The sequence below is a fragment of the Eretmochelys imbricata genome, chromosome 18, assembly GCF_965152235.1.
Source record: "Eretmochelys imbricata isolate rEreImb1 chromosome 18, rEreImb1.hap1, whole genome shotgun sequence".
Taxonomy (NCBI): Eukaryota; Metazoa; Chordata; order Testudines; family Cheloniidae; genus Eretmochelys; species Eretmochelys imbricata.
The window spans coordinates 19,916,386-19,938,103 of NC_135589.1; the positions used below are offsets into that span (position 1 = coordinate 19,916,386).

Genomic DNA, 21,718 nt, shown 5'->3' on the forward strand with positions numbered 1-21,718 from the left:
AAAGATTAAGTAATGCTTCATCTCGGATGCTATCTGGTATCTTTTATTTAATAAAATAATAAATCAAAATAATGCCACAAGGACGTTGATCAAATATTCTTTCCAACTGCAAAGGGGTCAGTGAGGACTTTTGGGTGAGGCTGCAAAGTACCTGGATGTTCCTTATAGTTTTCCCCCAATGTTTTTTTCAAAGCTGGAAGAGATGATCCTAAAGACATTTGGGAACCACATTCAGGTTTACATACAATTAATCCCTTTCCCTCATCATTTAACGATTCTCAGACCTTTTCTTTTCTGACCTGTTGGCTTGGGTCTTGTCTTGTGGCTGGCTTGGCTTTTTCAGATTGCAAGCTTCTGGGGGGCAGGCAATGTCTTATCTTAGTGCTCAGATACCATGGTGATGATATAGCAACCCAGACAGAAAATAAAAATCATGTATAAAATGACGATAATAATAAGCAAATCCTGTGAAACAGGCAAACATTTAACCCCCTTTTACAAGTGAAAAAATGAAGACACCAAGAAGTTAGGTGACTTGCTGCTGAGTGAGTCATCAGCAAAGCCAAGAGAACTACCCAGGATTTCTGACTTGCTGTCCCTTGTTTTAACCACAGAATATGTTTCCTCCCTTATGTTAGGACAGATCTAGAATAAAAAAGTGCATGTTAACTTTAACTCCATCAGCTGGACAGCCGTCTGGCTCTGCAACATCTTAGCAATAGCCAGTAGCTATTGTTTTTCTTTTCTGATTCATTTTTGGCCTGAAATCAGTGAATTTTAGAAATGGAGGAAGCATTTCCCATTGGATTAGAATGATTTTAAGGTAAATCAAAATATTGGACTCAATTGCCTGGCAGGTGTGTCTTTAAGATTGTGAGAAATAAGCCCACAAGGAAAGGAAATTCTGTGTTGGAGCTGTCAGATTCCCCTTAACTCAAACCTGCCTCGCCTAGGCAATCGCAAAATATATAGTATGTCAGATTACGTATTGTTCCGAGACTTCTGTTAGTGGATTGACTGGGCTGCAATGTCTCAGCATAATAAGCCTGGGTCAAGGTATTGGTGCACACGTTTAATGTTGACCTTTTATTCTGGGTTTGTAATTACGCTTTTGCCTTAAACATGTCACCTTAAACCATCTTCTGACACTGAGATAAGATTCCTTTGATACTAGATCTTAGAGTTTCAAAATATATGTTTCTGAAAATACCCAAAAGGCAGATTATTCATTAAGATCAATTCCCTGGAGTATCAGAGTAACAGCCGTGTTAGTCTGTATTCGCAAAAAGAAAAGGAGTACTTGTGGCACCTTAGAGACTAACCAATTTATTTGAGCATAAGCTTTTGTGAGCTACAGCTCACTTGAGCTGTAACTCACAAAAGCTTATGCTCAAATAAATTGGTTAGTCTCTAAGGTGCCACAAGTACTCCTTTTCTTTTTCCCTGGAGTATGTAATTTTATATTTAAACTGGCCTGAGCTAAAGTTCATCCTGAAGGCACTGGAGACCAGACATGCAATTTACTCTTACACCACTTTATAACTAAAAATATGCTTTGTGATGGCTAACAAGATATTCACTTAGTTTCCTCAGACTGAGAGCTCAAATCCAAACCACCAAGCTTGATAATGAAGTAAAATCAATCCTTCATCAGCATGACTTTGATCAGAGTATCAAATATGGATTAAGGGGCAAGTGGGCAGACCAAAACACAAAAGCAGCAACTTCCTATGTATTGCTTGTCCTATCTGACCAACAATAGGAGGATATAAGTCTAGGTAACTATTTGAAAGATGTGAACACTAAGAAGGGAGGATAGTATGGAAGAGTATAAGGATTGTAAACTATCTGGGGCAAGGACTGTCATCTTTCATGGAATCATAGAACGTAGGACTGGAAGGGACCTTGAGAGGCCGTCTAGTCTAGTCCCCTGCATTCAAGGCAGAACTAAGTATTTAGACCATCCCTGGCAGGTGTTTGTCTAACCTGCTCTTAAAAACCTCCAATGACAGAGATTCCACAGTCTCCCTGGGCAATTTGTTCCAGTGTTTAACCACCCTGACAGTTAGGAAGTTTTTCCTAGTGTCCAGCCTAAACCTCCCTTGCTGAAATATAACCCTGTGTTACTTATCTGAACAGTGCCTAGCACAATGAGGCCTTGAGCCTCTACTGGGGACTAGGAACTAACATAGTATAATAATATAGAGGAAGTAGTAATGGGATGAAACTGAGTGGAGGAATATTCAGGTTGAATGTCAGGAAAGAGGTTTATGTGACTATCAAAGTCTCCCTGTGGAAGTGATGAAAACCCCACTGCACAAGTAATTTAAAACTAAACTGGAAAAATCACTGGAGAATGTACTGTGGGGAATAATGCTCTCCTGGCAGGGAGATGGACCGGATCACCTAACAGGCCTTTGCCATCTCTAACTATTATGATTCTACAGCAATACTCAGAGTAGCTTAGGAGGAGAAACAGAATCAGCACAGGGCTCTAAGAGTATCTCATGAAGGGCCATTAACAGAGGCAGCTGTAGTCTCCTGATTCAATGGGTGCACTGTACTAAAGTGCTTAGGGGGCATCAACCGCTGGCAGCAGGACCCTCTGCTCCGGCAGTGCAACTCTAGTTCTGGCCTGGTGAGGAAGGGAGGCTCCAGGAGAGGGGCTGGAGGCTCCTGTCAGATGGGACAGAGTCTGGCTCCCCACTTCAGGCGTTCCGACCTGGTGCCCGGGGATGCAGTACTACTCAGGTTTGGCCCAGCTGCCCCTGCATCAAGGTTGCAAGCCCATGCGCCAGGGACCAGTCACAACACCACTCGCTCAGGTTTGACTCACCCCAGCCCTCCATCATGATGGAAGGGTGGCCCGGCCAAACCTGCGTGCATTGCACCCCCATGCGCCGGGTTGCGGTGCGGAGTGGTGTGTGTGCCATTTCTGTAGGTACTGTTAAACTCAGGGACCCACACTAAAGCTGCACCTAGCCAGTAAAATGAGAAATAGTCATGTATGTGGATACCTCTGAAGCACCCTGCAGACATGCACACTCTCAGTGTGAAAAGAAAAGGAAAGGAGGACTTGTGGCACCTTAGAGACTAACCAATTTATCTGAGCATGAGCTTTCGTGAGCTACAGCTCACTTCATCGGATGCTTATGCTCAAATAAATTGGTTAGTCTCTAAGGTGCCACAAGTCCTCCTTTTCTCTTTGCGAATACAGACTAACACGGCTGCTACTCTGAAACCTCTCAGTGTGAAGGTGCTGTCCCTGCAGGTACTGTCATACACAGCGTGGTGTTGCCGGGGCCACTGAAGTGTAGATAATAGCATACTATCGGCGGATCACATGATGCGTGTCAGTCTTCACACCTTTCCTTTGCAGATGCCCTTAAAATGCACCTGGACAGGGTCACTTATCTCTACTTGGAAGTCAAAAAAGATACCGCTGGTTGGAAAAGCAAGAAAAGACTGAAAAATTGATCAGAAATTCTCTCACAGTTTGATCACTTCCACTGGGAGCCAGCAGGATTTAACAGTTAGAGCAGGAGACTAGAAGTCAGGACTGCTATGTCCACAGCTGATTATCTGCATGGCCTGGAAGGCAAATCACTTCGATTGCCGTGTCTCCGTTTATGTGCACCTTTGGAAGGGGGATAACACTTACCTGAGAGGAGCATTGAGAGGGTTTGTTCACTCACTTCTGTAAAAGAGTTTTTAACTCCCCAGATGGCAGGCACTACGTAAGTACAGAGAGTCGAAATGAACTGTCTAGGACAATGGTGTCCGGCCCAGGGCCTGTGGGCTGCCTCTGGCCCTGAGGACTCTAAATGGTAGTTCTCAAGGGCAACTCTATTAATCAGGAAAGTTATGTCTGATTATGAATTGAAAGGCACCCCCCCAACCCCCGTGATGCTTCAAGTGTACGAAGCAGCTCCAGCACTAGAGGGAGGCAGACCAGAACGCTGCCTCCCCAACGGCCTTCCACTGTCTCCCCTGCAGCTACAGGAGCAGTTCTGGTATGGACCCCCAGTGCTCTGAGCAGCTGCTGTCACTTCTCTGCCGCAGCTGATCACCAGCTCCCCCACCAGCCCTAGGCTGCAGGGCAGCAAGGAGAGAGTAGCTCTGGCTGCTCCACGGCCTAGGGGGCTGTGGAAGCACCGGGGAAAGCAGGGCGGGAGCTCAGCTGGCTCTCTTTCTCTGAGCTGAAGTGGTGCCCTAACACCAGGTGGCTTCCCCCATCAACCCACAGAGCCACCAAGAAGAAGGTGCAGAAGGAATACCTGCACAGGTAGCTCCCAGCATGGACATAAACAGCAGTGAAGACAGTGAGTCACAGCTTAGGCAAGCAAAGTAAGACTGGCAGAGTGCGGGTATGTACCCTGTCTATGCTGCTGGGTTTTAGCACTATAGCGTCCCACTGCTGGAGCTTTGCCAGAGCCTTTCACTGACACACGGAGCTACACACAGCAGCGTGGATGCAGCTTGTGTTTCACTGTGGCATGTCGCTCTCTGGGCCCTGCACACCGCCGCCAGTTATGTGTAATGCAGAAGTAGCCTACATGTCAGAGGCCCTATCCTGCTACCAGCTAAGGGCGATCTCCCATTCATTCAAGGGGTCGAAGTCTGTGTTTTAGGGGCAGGAAGATATGAGCTCTACCTCCAGAAAGTCATGGCACAATGGCAACCACAAAGTACTAAATAGCTACAGGTTGGTTACAATGTTATTGGGTTTTTTTTTTTATCTGTCAAAGAAAAGTTCATGGACAGCTGTTATGCAGGATTGTAATTGCTTCAGCAGGGTAGGAGCCTCCGATGTTGCTGTGGAACAGTTGTGCAGCCTTCATGTTCTCATTTTTGCACCTCCTTTTTGGTTAACATCAAATAACACATAAAGAAAATAACACATTTCAACTTCATGATTGGTGAGAGCACGTTATTACTGTGAGATGGCCACTTCGTTTGCTAAGCTTTTTAAACAGAGGTCTTTGTTCTTGTTTGCAGTCAACTAAGTTGATTGGGAGGGAAACCTACAAATATTCTTTTATTCTTTTCTCCAGTGCCAACCAAGTTTACAAACTCATCTAATTCACACCTTCAAAAAAGCACGAGAATCATCTGCAAAGCAGCTGCCTTACTCATTTCTGGCAAGAAAGGTTACAAGGACTGTGCTTCCCCATACATTTGTGGCACCTTTGATGAGGGGGTGCTTCCTGTGTAAATGAAACTTCGGTTCTGATATGCTCAAAGCAATATCAACCCTGGGGGAGGGTACTGCTTTTCTTTTTCTTTTTCTAAACCTCTTTGCTCACAAGGTGTAAGTAAGGTCATGGCCAAGGCTGCAGTAATGTGCAAGCTCTTGGCTTATAATATTGTGCAATTTAATGTTCATATGTGAAAAAATGTACGCTGTTAGATTAATGTTTCTAACCTGCTTGAACACAGTAGCATATGCTGACATGAGACTGCAAATCAGACGTAAGAAAGGACTGTATTCTTTCTGCACTGGAGATAGTTCAGTGTTATATGTCTCACCACAAGTAGACGCTGTTCATGAATTCTCCTTTTTTTTAAAAAAAATGGTGAATTTAGAGCTGGTGAAATTTAGGTCCAAAATTCATCCACCAAGCAAGTACAACATGAATAGTTTGCAGTGTGAGCTTTACAGACATCTGCATCTGATGAAGTGAGCTGTAGCTCACGAAAGCTCATGCTCAAATAAATTGGTTAGTCTCTAAGGTGCCACAAGGACTCCTTTTCTTTTTACAGACACAATGATCCTGCCAAGGTGTTCCAAACCGTGACCTCAGTGTGGCAGGAGTTCACTATTCATGACTCGTTCCATTTTTTGCCCTCTCTGCTGAGTCTCAAAAAGGTTCCAAATGTGATGGATGATTGTGTGACTGGACTACACCTCCCTTCACAGTTGCCACAAAATAGTAACAAATTTGGTCATTTCTAACCTGAATCCCATTTGAACTAGTAATAGGCGTCCAAGGGTTTAAATGCCCATTGCATATTAAACGACTATAGCTCTATTGTGCCCCTGTAAGTGTGTTTCTTGGTATGAGAGCAGACGTACAGGTGAATTTCAACAGAGCGAGACCTAGAAAACGCTTCTCACTGGGATGAATACAACTAGCACATAATATATGAACTAATGTGTCATTCTGCAGAATGACTTTTCCTTAATCTGGATTCAGAGTAACAGCCGTGTTAGTCTGTATTCGCAAAAAGAAAAGGAGTACTTGTGGCACCTTAGAGACTAACCAATTTATTTGAGCATGAGCTTTCGTGAGCTACAGCTCACTTCATCGGATGAAAAAAAAAAGATTTTTCAATTGGATCATATTACAATCATATTTCTCAGAACTTTTCCTGCCAGTAATTGTCCTAATGCTTGATTTTTGGCACTATGGGTAAACCACAAAGTTTTTAGGGGGGGAAAGTTGCCCAGGTACCCATATAAAAAAGAAAAGGAGTACTTGTGGCACCTTAGAGACTAACCAATTTATTTGAGCATAAGCTTTCGTGAGCTACAGCATCCGATGCATCCGATGAAGTGAGCTGTAGCTCACGAAAGCTTATGCTCAAATAAATTGGTTAGTCTCTAAGGTGCCACAAGTATTCCTTTTCTTTTTGCGAATACAGACTAACACGGCTGCTACTCTGAAACCTGTCATATAAAGAAGGAGAAGGAGAGTGTAACAATCAGCTCTATGTACATTCTAATTTTATTTTAATTTAAATTCCTATGCCTCAAAATGATAAAACACCACAGCTTTGATTTTCCAAACCTCAAATGTCTGAAACTCCCTGTTAGCTGAAGCAGAGTTGTATCTCTCAACATCTGTTAATTGAATTGAAAATGCCCTTTATTTCTAAAACCTTAGTTATCTGAATTCATTCAACATTCCCCGTGTCATCTGGATAACTAAGGTTATAATTTCTTTGGTATAGTATTGATGATCAAGTAGAATCTGAGCATTTTTTGGTTTGGTTTTGTGATATGGGAGGAAAGTAGGGTTCCAAGAAGTTATCAGATAGCAGCCAATATTCTTCCACAGAAAAGGCTTGTAAGAGACCTTGAGACAATGTTATTTCATATGGCGCTTCTCATGCTTGAGCCTTCAATTGACTTTGCAAAAGCTGTAAAAAGGGTGGTATTTTTTAATTAGTATTAGCAGTAGGAATGGGCATTTGAAGTTTCTGCTACTATTCTGGCAAGAGTGTGAAATGTGGAAAATGGTTTTGGCACTCAGGGCTTTCAATGAATCATTCTGAAGAGGCCTACAAATTCATGGTGCTTCACAACTCCATTCCTTAAGCTTTAAAGAGAGAGAGAGAGAGAGAGAGGTAGTAATAAGTGATTTAAAACAAGCAGCAGTAACCCACCCCTCTGGATGCTGGTCTAGACAAATACACAAAACCTTTTAATGGAAGTTGATTAGAGATTTTTTTTAAAAAAAGACAAGCTACAGTTTCTTCACAGTGGTGGACCCATTTGAGTGTCATGCTGGGGACCTGCTGATTCTGTGGCTTGATTTCTAGTGTAACAGAAAGATGTGCATTCTGATTTTATCACTGTTGTTTGTTTGTTTAAAGAAAAGGAGTACTTGTGGCACCTTAGAGACTAACGAATTTATTTGAGCATGAGCTTTCGTGAGCTACAGCTCACTTGTTTGTTTGTTTGTTTGTTTGTAACACAGTAGCATCAAAAGGCATCACCTGAGTTCAGCATCCCCTGGTGGTGGGTGCTGTCAGAGACAGTCACTGAGCTTGCAATTTCGGCACGTCAGACAAAGGGTGGGAGAAAGGGAGCATTGTGATTCCCATTTTACAGACAGGGGACTGAGGCACAATGAGATTAAGTGATTTGCCTAAGGTCACACAGGTGATGTGGGGCAGACTAGTAATTGAACTCACACCAGCCACGTCCCATTCCAGTGCCTTGCCCACAAGAACATCCTTCCTCTCTTTTGTTTACTCTTCTCAGAGTCTGTTCAGCACATAGAAATGCAAAAGACAATAAGAACTGAAGCCTACAAATGCCCATTCTCCCTGCAACTGCAGGAGATCAAGAATGTAGAATATACCCTTCTGATCTTGAGGAATGATCTCTGTTCATTTCTTCAGAGAAAGCCAATGATACCCAGAATAATCCCTGCATGGCAGTTTCTTGGGACTACGGCACCCTTGTGCTTAGCATCCAGAAAGGAGTTTCCTGGACCAGAAGTCAGAAAACACTGACTTGTTGCATCACCTTGAGCAACTCTCTTAAGCTGTGTCTCTCTTCAGTTTACCCATCTGTCATATGGAAACAATGATTTGGCTAGTTGACATGGTTTCATTAGAAAGATGGTTCAATACTATATAAGCCTTTTTAAATGATAGCAAGCCAGTCATACCCAAACCATGCCACATTCAATCCTTCTGAACAGTACTAGAAAAACACTTGTGCTATTCTGCATGCTTCTGAGCCCCACACCCACCCCAGTCCCCCAGTCAGACTGGAATTAGATTGCATGAAATTCTAAATCTCAATGTACCTACAAATATTCTGTATCTTTTGTTTACCATGTCAAGCACTTTTATTTTAAGTACTTGCCTCTTTTTCCATCCACAAGGCTCCAGACACTGATGAACAATTAATATTAAAATATAGCAGACTTTTGCTTTTGTGTTGTTCTGTTTTTGATAAAGCAAAATGCACTATGAAAAAAAGATATGTTCTGAGCTCTTTCTTGGGAAGAAAGTTTCCAAGTTTGGTGTGTGTGTTGTAAAGAGTCAGACAATCCCATTTCTGACTTGTGTGTACAACATCTGTGATCTGATTCAAACATTATTTTTTACAGCCTACTGTTTAATTTAAATCAGTGTGGTATGAATTATGTTACTGGTGGAACATGAGCTTTTGTTGAGATAAATGCTTGCCATCAGCTTGAAACTCTTCTTCTGTTTTGACATTTTTACTTTCTGGTTTTCTGCACGATGATTAGCCGTTGCTGTGAAAGTTTAGCCTTTACCTCTCAAGGAGAGTGAGGTTGTGGGGGAGGAGGCAGGGAGAGAGAAAGAGAAAGAGAGGGGGGAAAGATTACATGCATTGGCAGTAATTAGCATGAGTGGGACCTCTTTTGACATACCGTCTTATTTACAGTTGGCTTCTATATAATGAACCTGCACCTTTAAAGCAAGAAAATGAGCAGGGATCTTTTTACAGGAGAAGAAAAGCAGAACAGTTGTTGATTTTTATCATAAGGTTTGAATTTTTCATCCTTATCCCTTTGCACAAAGGTTGCCCTGTCACGTAGATCAAGTGTGAGTTCTCTTAAACCTTCTAGTACATGCTGGGTCTGGTTGCTTTCTAGAGTAGGAAGATGCTTTTACATGGAAATCCTGTTTAGTTAGCTCTGGAGACAAGCATGCTGTCTTATTATTGCTGCTCTTGCTCTCTCTGGTGAGATTTTGTATTTACAGTCAGGTCTAATGTACACTCAGCTGGAATCAATCTGCTGTGCTTGAAAGACAGATCCATGTAATAGAATAATTTTTTATAAGGACACTGCAATTTCTCAGGCCCTCTGTCCCTACCCAAAGCCAGCTGATACATTGGAAATATTCACTGGCAGTTCTCTGTTGGTACAGAACAGCAATTAATAATGGGCAGACCTTCAAAAGGCTAGAAGGTTTGATTCAGATAGGAGACAAGACATTCAAAGGCCTTTCCAAAGTTTGTCTGAGCTTATCCAGACTCTCTTGGTCTAGAAATTGAGCAGGACATTTTGAAAGAACAGGCTGTTTTCATGGGATTTCTAGTAGTCTTTGGGCTTGGTTTTGTGGGGTGGGGCTTGGAGGAGAGGGTGTTTTGTCCTTCCCCTATGAAAAAATAAATGAAATAAATCACCAGAACAGTCTTTCTTGCAGGACACCGGTATTTCTGCTTCCAGGCCTTGCTGAAACCAGATAATGTAGAGGTGAATATTACCTAGAAATAGAAACATAACCTGACAAAACATTTTCATTTCAGCTACGAGTTTGGTCTGAGTGAAAAGTCAAGACCAATCTTTTTTTTTTTTTTAATCTGAACTTGTTTATTTCCCATCCCTTGTAGCTGTTTGTTGTCATCACTAGACCAGTTAATGGGAATAAAGCTGCCCAGCAGCCGTGAAGGCCACCATAAGACACAAACCCTGTGTTTGAGAATAGAAACTTCTAACTGGATTGGTCCATGGATTCATTTTTTTCAACCCAGTCTCAATAGTTGCCATTAACATACTTGTTTCAAAGGAAAGACATCTTGCAAGGGTTTCTTTTTGCTTCACACATTCTGAGCTTTCCAAGCCATTGGAGATGCTATTTTTTGGTATAAATAAGAGTAATTTTTAGTTATGCAGTATCTCCCACAATCTGAAGATCTGAAGTGTGTTACAAATCTTAATGAATTCAAGCCCCATGATATGCCTGAGAATAGTAGTTACCCCAATTTACAAATGCAGAAATTCAGGCAGAGAGAGATTAATGCAAACATTAATGGAATCTGATATTGCAATCATTTAATCAAACACATAACTTGCCTCACATGAGTGGTCCCTTTGAAATCGATTAGACTACTCACATGAGTAAAGTTATGTATGTGCATAAATATTTGCAGGATGAGCCTAAGCAACTTTTCCAAGGTCATGTAAGAAGTCTGTGGCAGATCCATCAAATGTACAAAGGTCCTGGCTCCTGAAGAAATCACCCTTCCTCCAATCCTTGTTATCTTTATCACATGGCACTCATGTTCTGGATGGGGAGAAGCTTCTCAGTAATGTAGGTGGGGCTTAAATTTGGGCCAGACATTGTACTTTATGCTTTATAAAGTAGTTCTGTGTCAGTATCCCTCAAAGCTCTTCCTGTGACTCCAAGCTAGTGGGGAGCCAGTGAACAGGGCTGGTTCTGTTGCACCTCCCGTTGACTTTTCAGTACTATGACCTGTTTTTGTCTGACACATTTCTTATTAACTCTTTGTCAGATCTCCAGGAAGCCTGGTTAATTGCAGGCAGAGCACTGAATTTATGAGTTCATCCAGGCTTTGTGTCTACACATTGACAGAGGTGTTTCTCTGGACAATTTTTTTCCCTCTTCATCTTGTTGCAAGAATAGACTTTCTGTTTCAGTTACTTTTAAAAGTCATAAATTGTCGCAAATTTTTTTCCTTATTTTTAAAAAAACACAACAAAACCTTATGGCAACAGTTTATTGCTCTAAATCTGCTTGTGGGTCATTAAAGAAAAAAACCTCCCTCACTCCTGCCAAATAAAATTCGTACATCAGCCAAACTGTCAAAGGCAGATCCTGCAACTATGGGATGAGAAGGTTTATTGCACTCTCAGCTTCTGGGGAGTGGTGTTATAGCAACAGGACGCTGGGTCATTGATGGCAAACTCATGGGCGCTTCATTTCTTCAGGCACACTGGGAATCCATTAGGCAACCTGACGACAGATCCGCAAGCATTCCAGTCCATATGGCACACCTCTGCTAAAGTCAAATGTTGGACTCTGCCCATTAAAATTTGAAAGAAACAACCCAATGGAGAGCCCACAAATTAGAGAAGCAGGAAACCTCAAACGATGTGCAAAAAAAAAATTGTAAACGTTTAAGAGAATTTTTCCATAATTTTAGCTTCATAACTCAGCATTTCTGATTTAATAAATTACAAGCTGGAGTCTTTGCAAGATCAATGTGCCCTTTGGATTCAGATCCTCAATGCTGTTCAGCAGAAAGCAAAGGAAGCTGCAAAGTGAACCCTGGAACATGACAACAATTTCCTTTTGGCTAGATAAAAATGTGTCTGTACCAAAACTGGTCAGAACTTTAGACCTGGCTTCAAAATTCATCTCTCTCTAATGGGCCTATCCAAAACCCCTTATACAAACACACCTGAAGTCAGGAGCACTGGAGGATTGTTTTAACTGAAGAGACTAAAGAGGGGAGAGGTAGGAAAGCTGGAGGCAGAGAAACTACCAATAGTCCCAGAGAGATCAAGCCATGGCCCTCGCAGCGTGGACAGAGAGGAAGGGGTGGATTATAGCAGAAGAAGTGACACAGGTAGGACGTGAAGAGAAAAAGAAATGAAGGCGTATTGCTTAACCCTAGGTTTGGTGATCGAATGATGAAGAGGATAGTGGAGCTGTCGAATGTGATAGAGAAATGGGTGAGAGAAGTCATGAAAAAAAGGTAAATTCAATTTTTGACTTGTTGAGTCTAAGAAAGCAGTGGGGAAATCCACAACAATAGAATGGATAGACAAGAAGAAATGGGAAGCTGATCAGAGAGAGAGATTGCAAAGGGTTCATACGTATTTTTATTTATCCTGATTAATATTACAATACGGCCCAAAGCCTTTTTATGCTAAGTGACATACAGCCCATACAAAGTCATGGTCCCTGCTCTGAAGAGCTTATGCTCTAATTTAAGAGAGAGGTAGACCTGGGTATAGTCAAGACATATGTTCCTCTTTCCCTGTGAACTCTGCTTTGTGGGCAATGGTATCCTGTTTTGGACAGTAAGATACGCAAGGAAGAATGCAGTTACTGTAGTCCTGACACGGAGTGAAATATCCATAAATTTTCTCTTTTGACCTTTTGCCAAAGATTTATCAATAGCTAGTCACACGTGATTTTTACGGAGAGAGCTGATTAATTCTGGTAACCGTGGGCCAAATTCCCTCTCAAGCACACCTGTGCAACTTCACTGGCATAAAAGAGGTTGTTAGCATGTAAAACAAAAGACAGAATTTGGTCTGTTAGATTTCAACTCTGTTATTTCAGATTCACTGGTTAAGTACAAACGCAACTTCTAAGTTTTTCTGTGTCATTCCGTTTGCTGCTGCTGAATAGACAATACAGGACACCTAAGGCTGGACCATCCAGCGAACCTGAGGCTGTTCAGAAAAAAAGGGACCTCTTGGGGCACTTGTGCTTTGTAAATTTGTGAAGCATTTTCCAATATCGATAAGTAAAAGTCCATGCCATTTAGAGAGAAAGGGTGGTCTTGTGGTTAAAAAGAAAGCTGAATTCAATTCCTGACTCTCTGACAGACTCCCTGTTGCTTAATCTCTGCGTACCACAATTCTACATCTTTAAAATACAGATAGGAATGCTTCAACCTTCCCACGCTTTGTCTGTCTTTTCTATTTAGATTGTGAGTTCTCTGGGGCTCGGACTGTCTCTCAATATGTGTCTATACAATGCCTAGCACAAGGTGGCCTTGGTTTTGGTTGGGGTCTCCAGATGCTACTGCAATACAATTCATAATAATTTAACGTGACACAAGGATAGAATTGCTGCCTAGTCCATCCAAAACCACGGGTCACTTTTTAAAATGTTGGGCAATGTCTTTAACTGATTTGGAAACAGTTGATGCTACAGATTAGCCAAGCACTAAGTTTCTGATCGTCTTTCAACATAAACAGACAGAAAACTAGGTGTGCTTTTATGGGGTATTTTAAACTTCTCTCTCTACATGTGCGTTCGAAACAAAAAAAAACCAACAGTACACCGCTCAGGTAGTGGGGGACTACTTGCCAATGGTTTTCATCAATTTTTTTCCTATAGGCTCAAGCATCAAAAAAGGATGTGGGTGTTTATAATCAATATCTTTGGAGGTGTTAGTGTACTGGACTTAGTTAAGAATGCCTACACCATAGAGTTGGCTGTGCAGTACTTTATTTCAGTAAGCAGTCGATTCTGCCTCTCTTACTGTGATGTCAGAACATCATCCTTTTTCAGCAATTCACAGCGTGGGGCATTTGAAGCTTGTCAGACAAATACGGAAGCGTTGAAATATTTACATCAAAAAGTCAACATTTGCCAATAAATGGTATCTGGGATATTGCAGTTATTTCCCTTCCATATACAGGGGGAAACTATATGGTATATTTTGGCAAATACTGATATCTTAATGCAGAAACTAGTGTTTAAATGTCAGATTTACACAACCAGCCTCGTGTGTGTGTGTGTGTGTGTTGTTCTGTTGTGTCATTTTTGCATCCATACTAAATTGCAGGCAAGTATAGTAATTACACAGCTAACTACCTCTTTGTGCCTTCAGATCAAGTAGTTAAACCTATAACTACTAACATTTTTACCTCTTATTAATTGTAGGCATAGAAAAAAGTGATAATGCAATTATTTACTAAAGAGAAGTTGCTCTTGAAAAAAACTGGAGGCGAGGTTGACTTCTAAATAAAATTAATTGGGTTAGCTGTTTTAAAACAAATTAGTTAATTATTATCCATACCTATTAAGTTTGCTTTGTACCCAACCCTTATGAGCGCTTCCTGTTCTAAACAACTATGAGGGGCAATATCCCATTGCAGCAAAGGAACGAAATTCAGAGTCAGCTTTCTCTGTTGCACCAAAATGTAGCACCCATGGAATGTAGCACTCTTAAATGAGTCCAGGCCGCTACCATATCTAAAGCCAAACCGAAGGTGGTAGTGAAAGTCCTACCTCTGAATATGGAAGGTATTCTGGAGTATATTTAGCTCCTTGATGCTCCTTATTTATATTATGTCAATGTGTACAGGCCCCAACTAGAATCAAGGCCTTATTGGGTAAGGCACGGTACAAACCCAAAATAAGAGATTCAGGTCACACACAGGAAGACAATGACAGAGCCAGAAATCGATCCTGGATCTACAGAATCCCAGTCCAGTGCCTTAGTCTGGGGGCTTGTCTACACCATTCATTAGTTCATGTTAGAGATGTATAAATTCTGTTGTGCAGTAACCGGCCTGGGTGGACCCTGCTGGCGCTCGTTAAAAGTTCCCTAGTGCATGTTCCTGCCGTCCCATTTTGAACAGTCCGACATTAATGTGCGCTAGGGAACTTTTAGGGCATCCAGCAGGATCCACCCAGGCCACTAAGTGCACAACCCGCTAGTATTTACTCCTGCGTGGAGTAATGCACCATGTAGGCAAGCCCTGAGTGTGTTGATAGAGTCCCCATTAAAGAGAAGTGCTTTCCTCCTTTTCAGCTGTGTTTGCTGTATGTTCATAAACTGTATTCATTTCTTACCAAACTGCCCCACCACGAGGGGTGGCCACAGAGGCATTCCCAGAATACCAGATGTCCCGGTACTTCCGGAACAGTGGGGGCCTGCCCCCACCAACGTGAGCCAGGCAGCGGGGGCAGAGCAGCACACTTTTCAAAATGGCATCTCCCATCTCATGCCGCACAAAACCTTATCCAGTTTTGTTTCAGCACCGGCCGCGGGACAAACCTTTGAAAAGCAAAACTCTCCAGTTTAAAACAGGATGAATGGCCTGCCTACCAACCCCGCGCATGGGCCCTGAAGCTGCCAACTATCTCACACCGCAACAGGAAGCTGTTTTTATTTTCAGTGTCCTGATCAAAACTAGAGAAACACACGTTGTGAAACAATAAAGTATTGGACAGAACGTAGTTCGGTGTTGTTGCTGGGCCGCTGTTCATGTCAGCTCAGTTTATTTACAGATTGGAGGAGTGTGTGAAAAACAAGGGTTTCAGTTCTCAGAGTTTCACATAAATATTTTTTCCGGTTTTGGTTCATGAGATTTCACGCCCCCAGAGTTTCAATTTGGGCTTGAAAGCTCAAACCAGTGAGCTTCATGTGATTTTTAGCCAGGCTAGGCTTCATTCTGAAACACAAGGTCTCAATGGTTCATGAATTGTGAGTCTTTTAGCAAATTTGAGCAGAGTTCTGGCTTCAACCAGCACTCGTTGAAGTGTCTTTCCCCAGCCCTCAGAGAGTGCAAAAAGAAAACTTATAATTTAGATCATGCTTGTAGTCCCGGACATTGCTATCTTGTTTGACAGTATCTCTTCAGTGTTTGACCTTATTCAGATTGTCACTACTATAATATACAATCCACCTTGACAATGTTGTGAAGATTGGGGGATGCTGCCGGATGCTACCTGATTTGCTCATTACCTTCAAGCTTCTGCACAGTGTTTAATTCAGCAGCTGAACATCAAACATACATCCTGATTTTGTTACCCAGAGTATTTTTATTATTGCCGTTAGGACAAGTCGGGTCCATGCTGACAAATGCACTCCTTTCCCAGGAGAACTGTCTCCTTTTTAAAAAACCCTCCAAACTTCTGAAGCTTTTCTGTTTGAGATATATCCTCATTTTACCTCATTTCTTTAATAATAATCTTTTGTCTATGGGAGTTTCAGATTACTTGTTACTTTGATATATAAGCATTAATCTAACCAGTCATGGCACTTTCTGGTAGGTTAAGTGTTAATTATCATTTTTTTACCGTTAGTTTCAGACTTTCACTGTGGAAACATTGTATGTGGCTGGACCAGAATCTGTGAATATTCTTCTGTGAGGCAGACCCTGCCAAAGTAGTTCACACCTTTGTAACCTCAAGGCTAGTTTATTGCAGTTCGTTTTACTTAGCACAACAATTGAAGTCCATCCAGAAGCTTCAGCTAGTGCAAAATGCAGCAGCTTATCTCTTGAAGGTGCCATGCTGGTCTGAATGTTTGAAACCTCAGTGCTTCTCGCTCAGAACTGTTAGTCTCTCAGGTGCCACTAGTACTCCTTTTCTTTTTGCGAATACAAACTAACACGGCTGCTACTCTGAAACTTGCCTCTCTATGTTTACGATCTGTAAGGCCCTTTATGGTCTAGGACCCAGTTAAATTGGAGATCTCAGTTTCTGTATCCTGTTGTAGGAAATTAGATTATCAGGAGCCTGCGAGGATGTGTGTACTTTTTCTTTAAAATTATTTCAGGAAGCCGGGCTCGAGTGGAGTTTCCGAGGGGAGGCTGTACAGTGATCCAGAGAGAGAGTAGCTACAGGGATGATCATGTGTTCCTTATTACAAGCAGGGATAGTAGCACCACACTATTATTAAGCTTGCCTGATATTTCCCATTATTGGGACCCTTTTTTTCGTTGCTTATAACTTCAACCATTTGGGCTTAAATTTTTCACACTGGGTGTCGGACTCAGGCTGAACAGTTTTTGAAAATTTCAGCCTCAGACTGGTCAGCCATTTCCAAGAATGAGGCCAGGGAAGAAAAAGACGTTGTTTTGCCCGTGTTAAAAAAAAATTCTGGTGACCTTTCCTTAAGCTCTAACATCCTCAGCTTTGAAGCAGAAACTTGAAATTTGGCAAGAGAGTGGTGGTCTTTGTGTCAGGGATGTGCCTTTTGCATGAAAATCTGCCATGCCAGCTGCCGGGCAGAGGGGGGCGAGCAAGCCAGAACATGCTGGAGGGGAGAGGGAGCTCTGGCTAGCTCAGTCCCTGTCCCCAGCAGCCGAGCCCAGGCAGGGAGCAGGCGGCTGCTGCCTCCCATCTAGGCTGTCTCAGGCTCCATCCCATTCCCTGCCCAGCTGCCAGGGAGAGTGGCTGAATGCGCCAGGGGAGGTGCAGGGAGAGATGGACCGAGGGCCCCCCCCCACACACACAGGCAACATGGGGCAGGGAGAGTGCAGCAGCCCCGCGGTGGGCGGGGGGGATATCAGTGGGCAGAGGACACGTGGGACAATCATGTCTCCTCCACTTTAGATTGTGTCCCCCCCCCCCGCCCCATATGGGGAGGCACCAGTTGTCTAGGGCTGAGTAGGACTTTCCTTGCAATTACTGTTCTGGACTGCTGCAGGCCAGAGCTGGGGCCACGACCAGGTACCAAAACTGAGAGCAAGAAGTTTGTCCATCCTGTGCTGTCAATGACCTAGACCTAGGCAGCATGGAGGAGGAAGCTGCCAGATTTCAACGCAGAGGACAAAAGATAGACCTGCAGGAGTTGGGGGAGTCATTTGGGGCAATGAGTAGGGAAGTGGAGGAAGACTGGGACTAGGAACTGGAGTTGTGAAGGGATCTGGGACTGGCTTGGAAAGGAGACTGGGACGAGGAACTAGTGGGAAAGGGTGACAGAGGTTGGTGGGCGGAGAGATAGTTCTGATTTGTTCTTGCAGAACTGAATGTCTGTTTTTATTTACAGTAGTAAGTACTGTGCTCCTTTTTTGAACCTAATAATAGAAACAGATAGGGTGGAGATGGAGCCATATAAGTAGCTAAGTAGTTAATAGAAAGCAGTTCAGAAAAGGTGACCTGTTTAGTTGTAATAGCTATATGGATATGGGAGCTCTGTTTCCCTTGATCATTGTGGATGTGATCATGTGCCCCTTAAATCAGTGGAGGATCTTCACTGGGACTTGAGCAGCTTTGTAATTCAGCTGATGTTATTCTGTTTGTATATTTTTATTAGTGATGTAGACTAACAAGCTGTTTCTCTAGCTTTACTTCTTGTTTGGGGGGCCTGCAATGCAGAGAACTATAAAAGTACATTTCTCACTTGTTGATTTCCATACTTATCATTTCATCTCAAGTGAAAAAAATTCTTCCATCTCCTCTTCTTCTTCAGATCGCTGACGACCTGGGAAATGAGAAATTCTGTGCTGATGCTAATCAGACTGGCGCTGGAAATTGGCTGAAATACATCCGAGTGGCCTGTTCTTGTGATGAACAAAATCTAGCTGTATGTCCCGTTAATGACCAGGTATGCTTCTGCTCAGTTGAACCATCACCATGTGGTTTTTTTATGGCTTTGGCAATTATCAGGTTGCTACATTCAACTGATCACTTTAACAAATACAGGTTTGCTTTGTATTTAAGGGAAAAGCAAAACATCACCATGTGGAAATTCAGAGGATATATTTACTAGGTTCCATTGAGATAAATCTGCATGCTTTTCTGAGCATCTCTGGTCTGGGAATCAAACTTGAATAAGATGAATTTAGGCTTTCTCCTGAGATATGTGATGTTTCTGGAGTTAGGGCCAAATTGACAGTACAACAGGAACAGACTTTCATCTGGTATTTTTCCTCCACTCTCTTTGAGTTTTAAGCTAATATGTGGTTCACATTTTATTTTAGGTGAACTAGCTCTCCACTCCCTACATATACTTAGGCATGGAAAGATTAGATCTTTATCAGTAAATATCAGTAAACGTCAATTTCACTGCACACACACACAAACCAACAAAAAATAAATTTCTATCAATAATAATTGAAATTTACAGATAGGCACAGTCAGAACAATGCTGCTTGAGAATTTATGAGAGTCAAAATCCAGCAATCTGGACTTTTGAATTAGGCTTATTACAAATAGACTAGCAAATGAAGCATAAAAACAAGTATGATCTGTTTTATGTTTTGACATGTGATGTTGATGATTTGTTTTAACAGTTTATAAAGCTTTAACTTTTTGAATCTCAATGTCTACTGTCATTAAATACTAATTTTCTGCCCACCCACATAATTTTACACAACCCTAAAAATTTCAATTGATAAAAATAAAAACAAGATCCAAACTTTGATATAATTTTTTTTCTGTGTCAGCTGCTTATTCTCTCCCCTCATCCCCCGCTCCCCTCCGCCCACACACAAACACACACTAGCCATAAAATTATGTTTGTGACATCACACTTGGTTACTGTGGAGATGATGATGGCATCACAGAGAAAGTATTATGGATTTGCATGAGGAATAAGCAGCATGAGCGGCAGGGCCGGCTCCAGGCACCAGCTTTCCAAGAAGGTGCTTGGGGCAGCATGCAGAATGGGGCCACAGTCTGTGTCCCGCGGCAGCAATTCAGTAGCAGCTCCGCCGCTTTTCCCGCCATGGCGGCTTTTGGGCATCAGCTCCACTGCTCTTGGCGCGGCAGCAATTCAGCGGCGACTGCTTGGGGCGGCAAAATTGGTAGAGCCGCCCCCTATGAGCGGATAAACTGAAACAAAGATCCTTTTTTAGTGCACGTGCAGATATTCATACCAGTAAAATCTGAAAGAAGCAAATAATCAGATAGCCAGGCAGTCTGTCTGTCTGACAGCAGACAGACACAGAACTGCTCCTAAATGGTGAGCCTGGTTCTCCTCTGTCCTGTATCTTGTGTAGTTTTGTACACCTATGCAGAGTGGGTGTAAAAATCCACCTTCTTTTTTGGTAACTCTTTACACAGTCCTAAAGATCGCACAAGGTGCAAGGCAGTGGAGAATCAGGCCCTAAGTGTTTTTTTTTTTCCCAAAAAAAGTTTTGCACTTGTGTCAGCTGCAGCCTGGTTGAAAAGACAGTGTGAGTATCTCAGGTTGCTTAACTGCCACGTGGCAAGCGGAATAAAATCCCAAAGGAATCCGTTTGTAAGAGTTTTTAAGGGGGCTTGTTTGTTCCTGAAGTGACTGTCTCTGGTAGCAAATTGATATTACACTGGGACTTGAACAGAATTTATGCTATTTAAAAGTTTGTCCATAAGGTTGCACAATGTAGGACAACATGGAAATGGTGGGGAAATGAGGCTGGAGCCATTTCGTTTTCAAGACATCATGTTTCCAGTTTCCATAGCTGCAGTTTTCTTTTGTTTATTTTAATCCTTCTCTGGCACCCTTCAGACTTGGAGAGCGTTGGTAATCGAGCCCTCACAGGGATGTTATCTCTTCTTTGTGTGAGACTCAAGAAAATGACACATTTTTCTTTTCACTTTTTCTGCAAATGCTGCAAGAGAAACCTAATTACAATCAGCAGATTATCTCCAGGTTTTTTTGGAATCCAAGACAGAGGTTTATATACTCCAATCCAGAGTCACGATAGGTTTTTGTGCCCATAATTTAGCAAGATTTGTAGAACACCAGCACTTTGGCTGACTCCAAGTGGCTGAATGGGATGTCCATTCAGCAGCTCTGATCTTTTTAAGGGCACTGGAATGGTTGGGAATCTCCTGGCCCACACGCCTCTTTTCTAGTAGGGGAAAACTGCAAAGCATTGACAGCAAGCATGAAACCTGAATTCTTGTGATTAAAAAATAGATGAATGAATGGAGATCGATGCTGGTATTTCATCGCAGTTCGAACAGTAGAAAGTGTATGCTGTACATTGACAGTGATGGATAGAAAGTCTGCTCCCAAGCTGTGAACTAAGTTTTTGTCTCTATTTAAGTGGGAGGGGGAAATGGTTTCGGGGACTGTTGAGAGAGAACTAGAAGCATAATAGGCATGTTGTGGAGATGTCTGTAGCACACTCTCCTGGGGGAGGAGATGTTACAAGGAATTAATACGATTTTTATGATGATATTCCCAAAGGCTGAGTCATCTTGCCTTCTAGACAGATGACAAAGTCTCGCGAGGATTAATTATCTAGTTTTTGTAAAGCGCTTGGAAGATTAAAAAATCGAAATGGGTACACGAGAAACAATTAGATCTGGGGATTTATAAGACCTCAAATTGAGTAAAGTTCAGGTCCATGGTGTTGATTCAGGCATATCTCAATGAGAAGTGCAATACTAATAATATTCCTACCTAGTATTGTTGATAGGCATTTGGAGGCATAAAAGGATGAACCATGAGGGAGAATATATTTCTAACATGCATGTTACTAAGGAGGACATTACAAGAGACTCTTCAGTAGAAATGGAAGCCAAAATATTGCTCTGAGTCTGACATAGAGATGGGCACGCCCATTCATATAAAATGAGAATTGACTTTTCACTTTTCACACAACGCTTGACCCAATCCAAAATCCAAACTTAGTGAAGTTTGAAATATTTCCATCAACTTTTTCTCATTCATATTTTAACATGCTCCTACAGAGCTTGACTTTGGAGATGAGTGGCAATGGGAAAGCCAAAATACTGCAATATTTGTAGCCTGATTCCTAGACCAACATGGTCTGGATGAGCTTTTGGA

The 21,718-nt window shown here is 42.2% G+C and overlaps 1 protein-coding gene across 1 annotated transcript in view; it reads left to right on the forward strand.

Moving 5' to 3' along the window:
• Positions 1 to 21,718, forward strand: part of PRDM16 (PR/SET domain 16) — a 456,415-nt gene that overhangs the window by 372,192 nt on the left and 62,505 nt on the right. Inside the window, exon 4 of the mRNA XM_077837220.1 lies at positions 18,407 to 18,541. Within this exon, the coding sequence (XP_077693346.1) occupies positions 18,407 to 18,541 (135 nt within the window). The remainder of the gene's footprint in view (positions 1 to 18,406; positions 18,542 to 21,718) is intronic.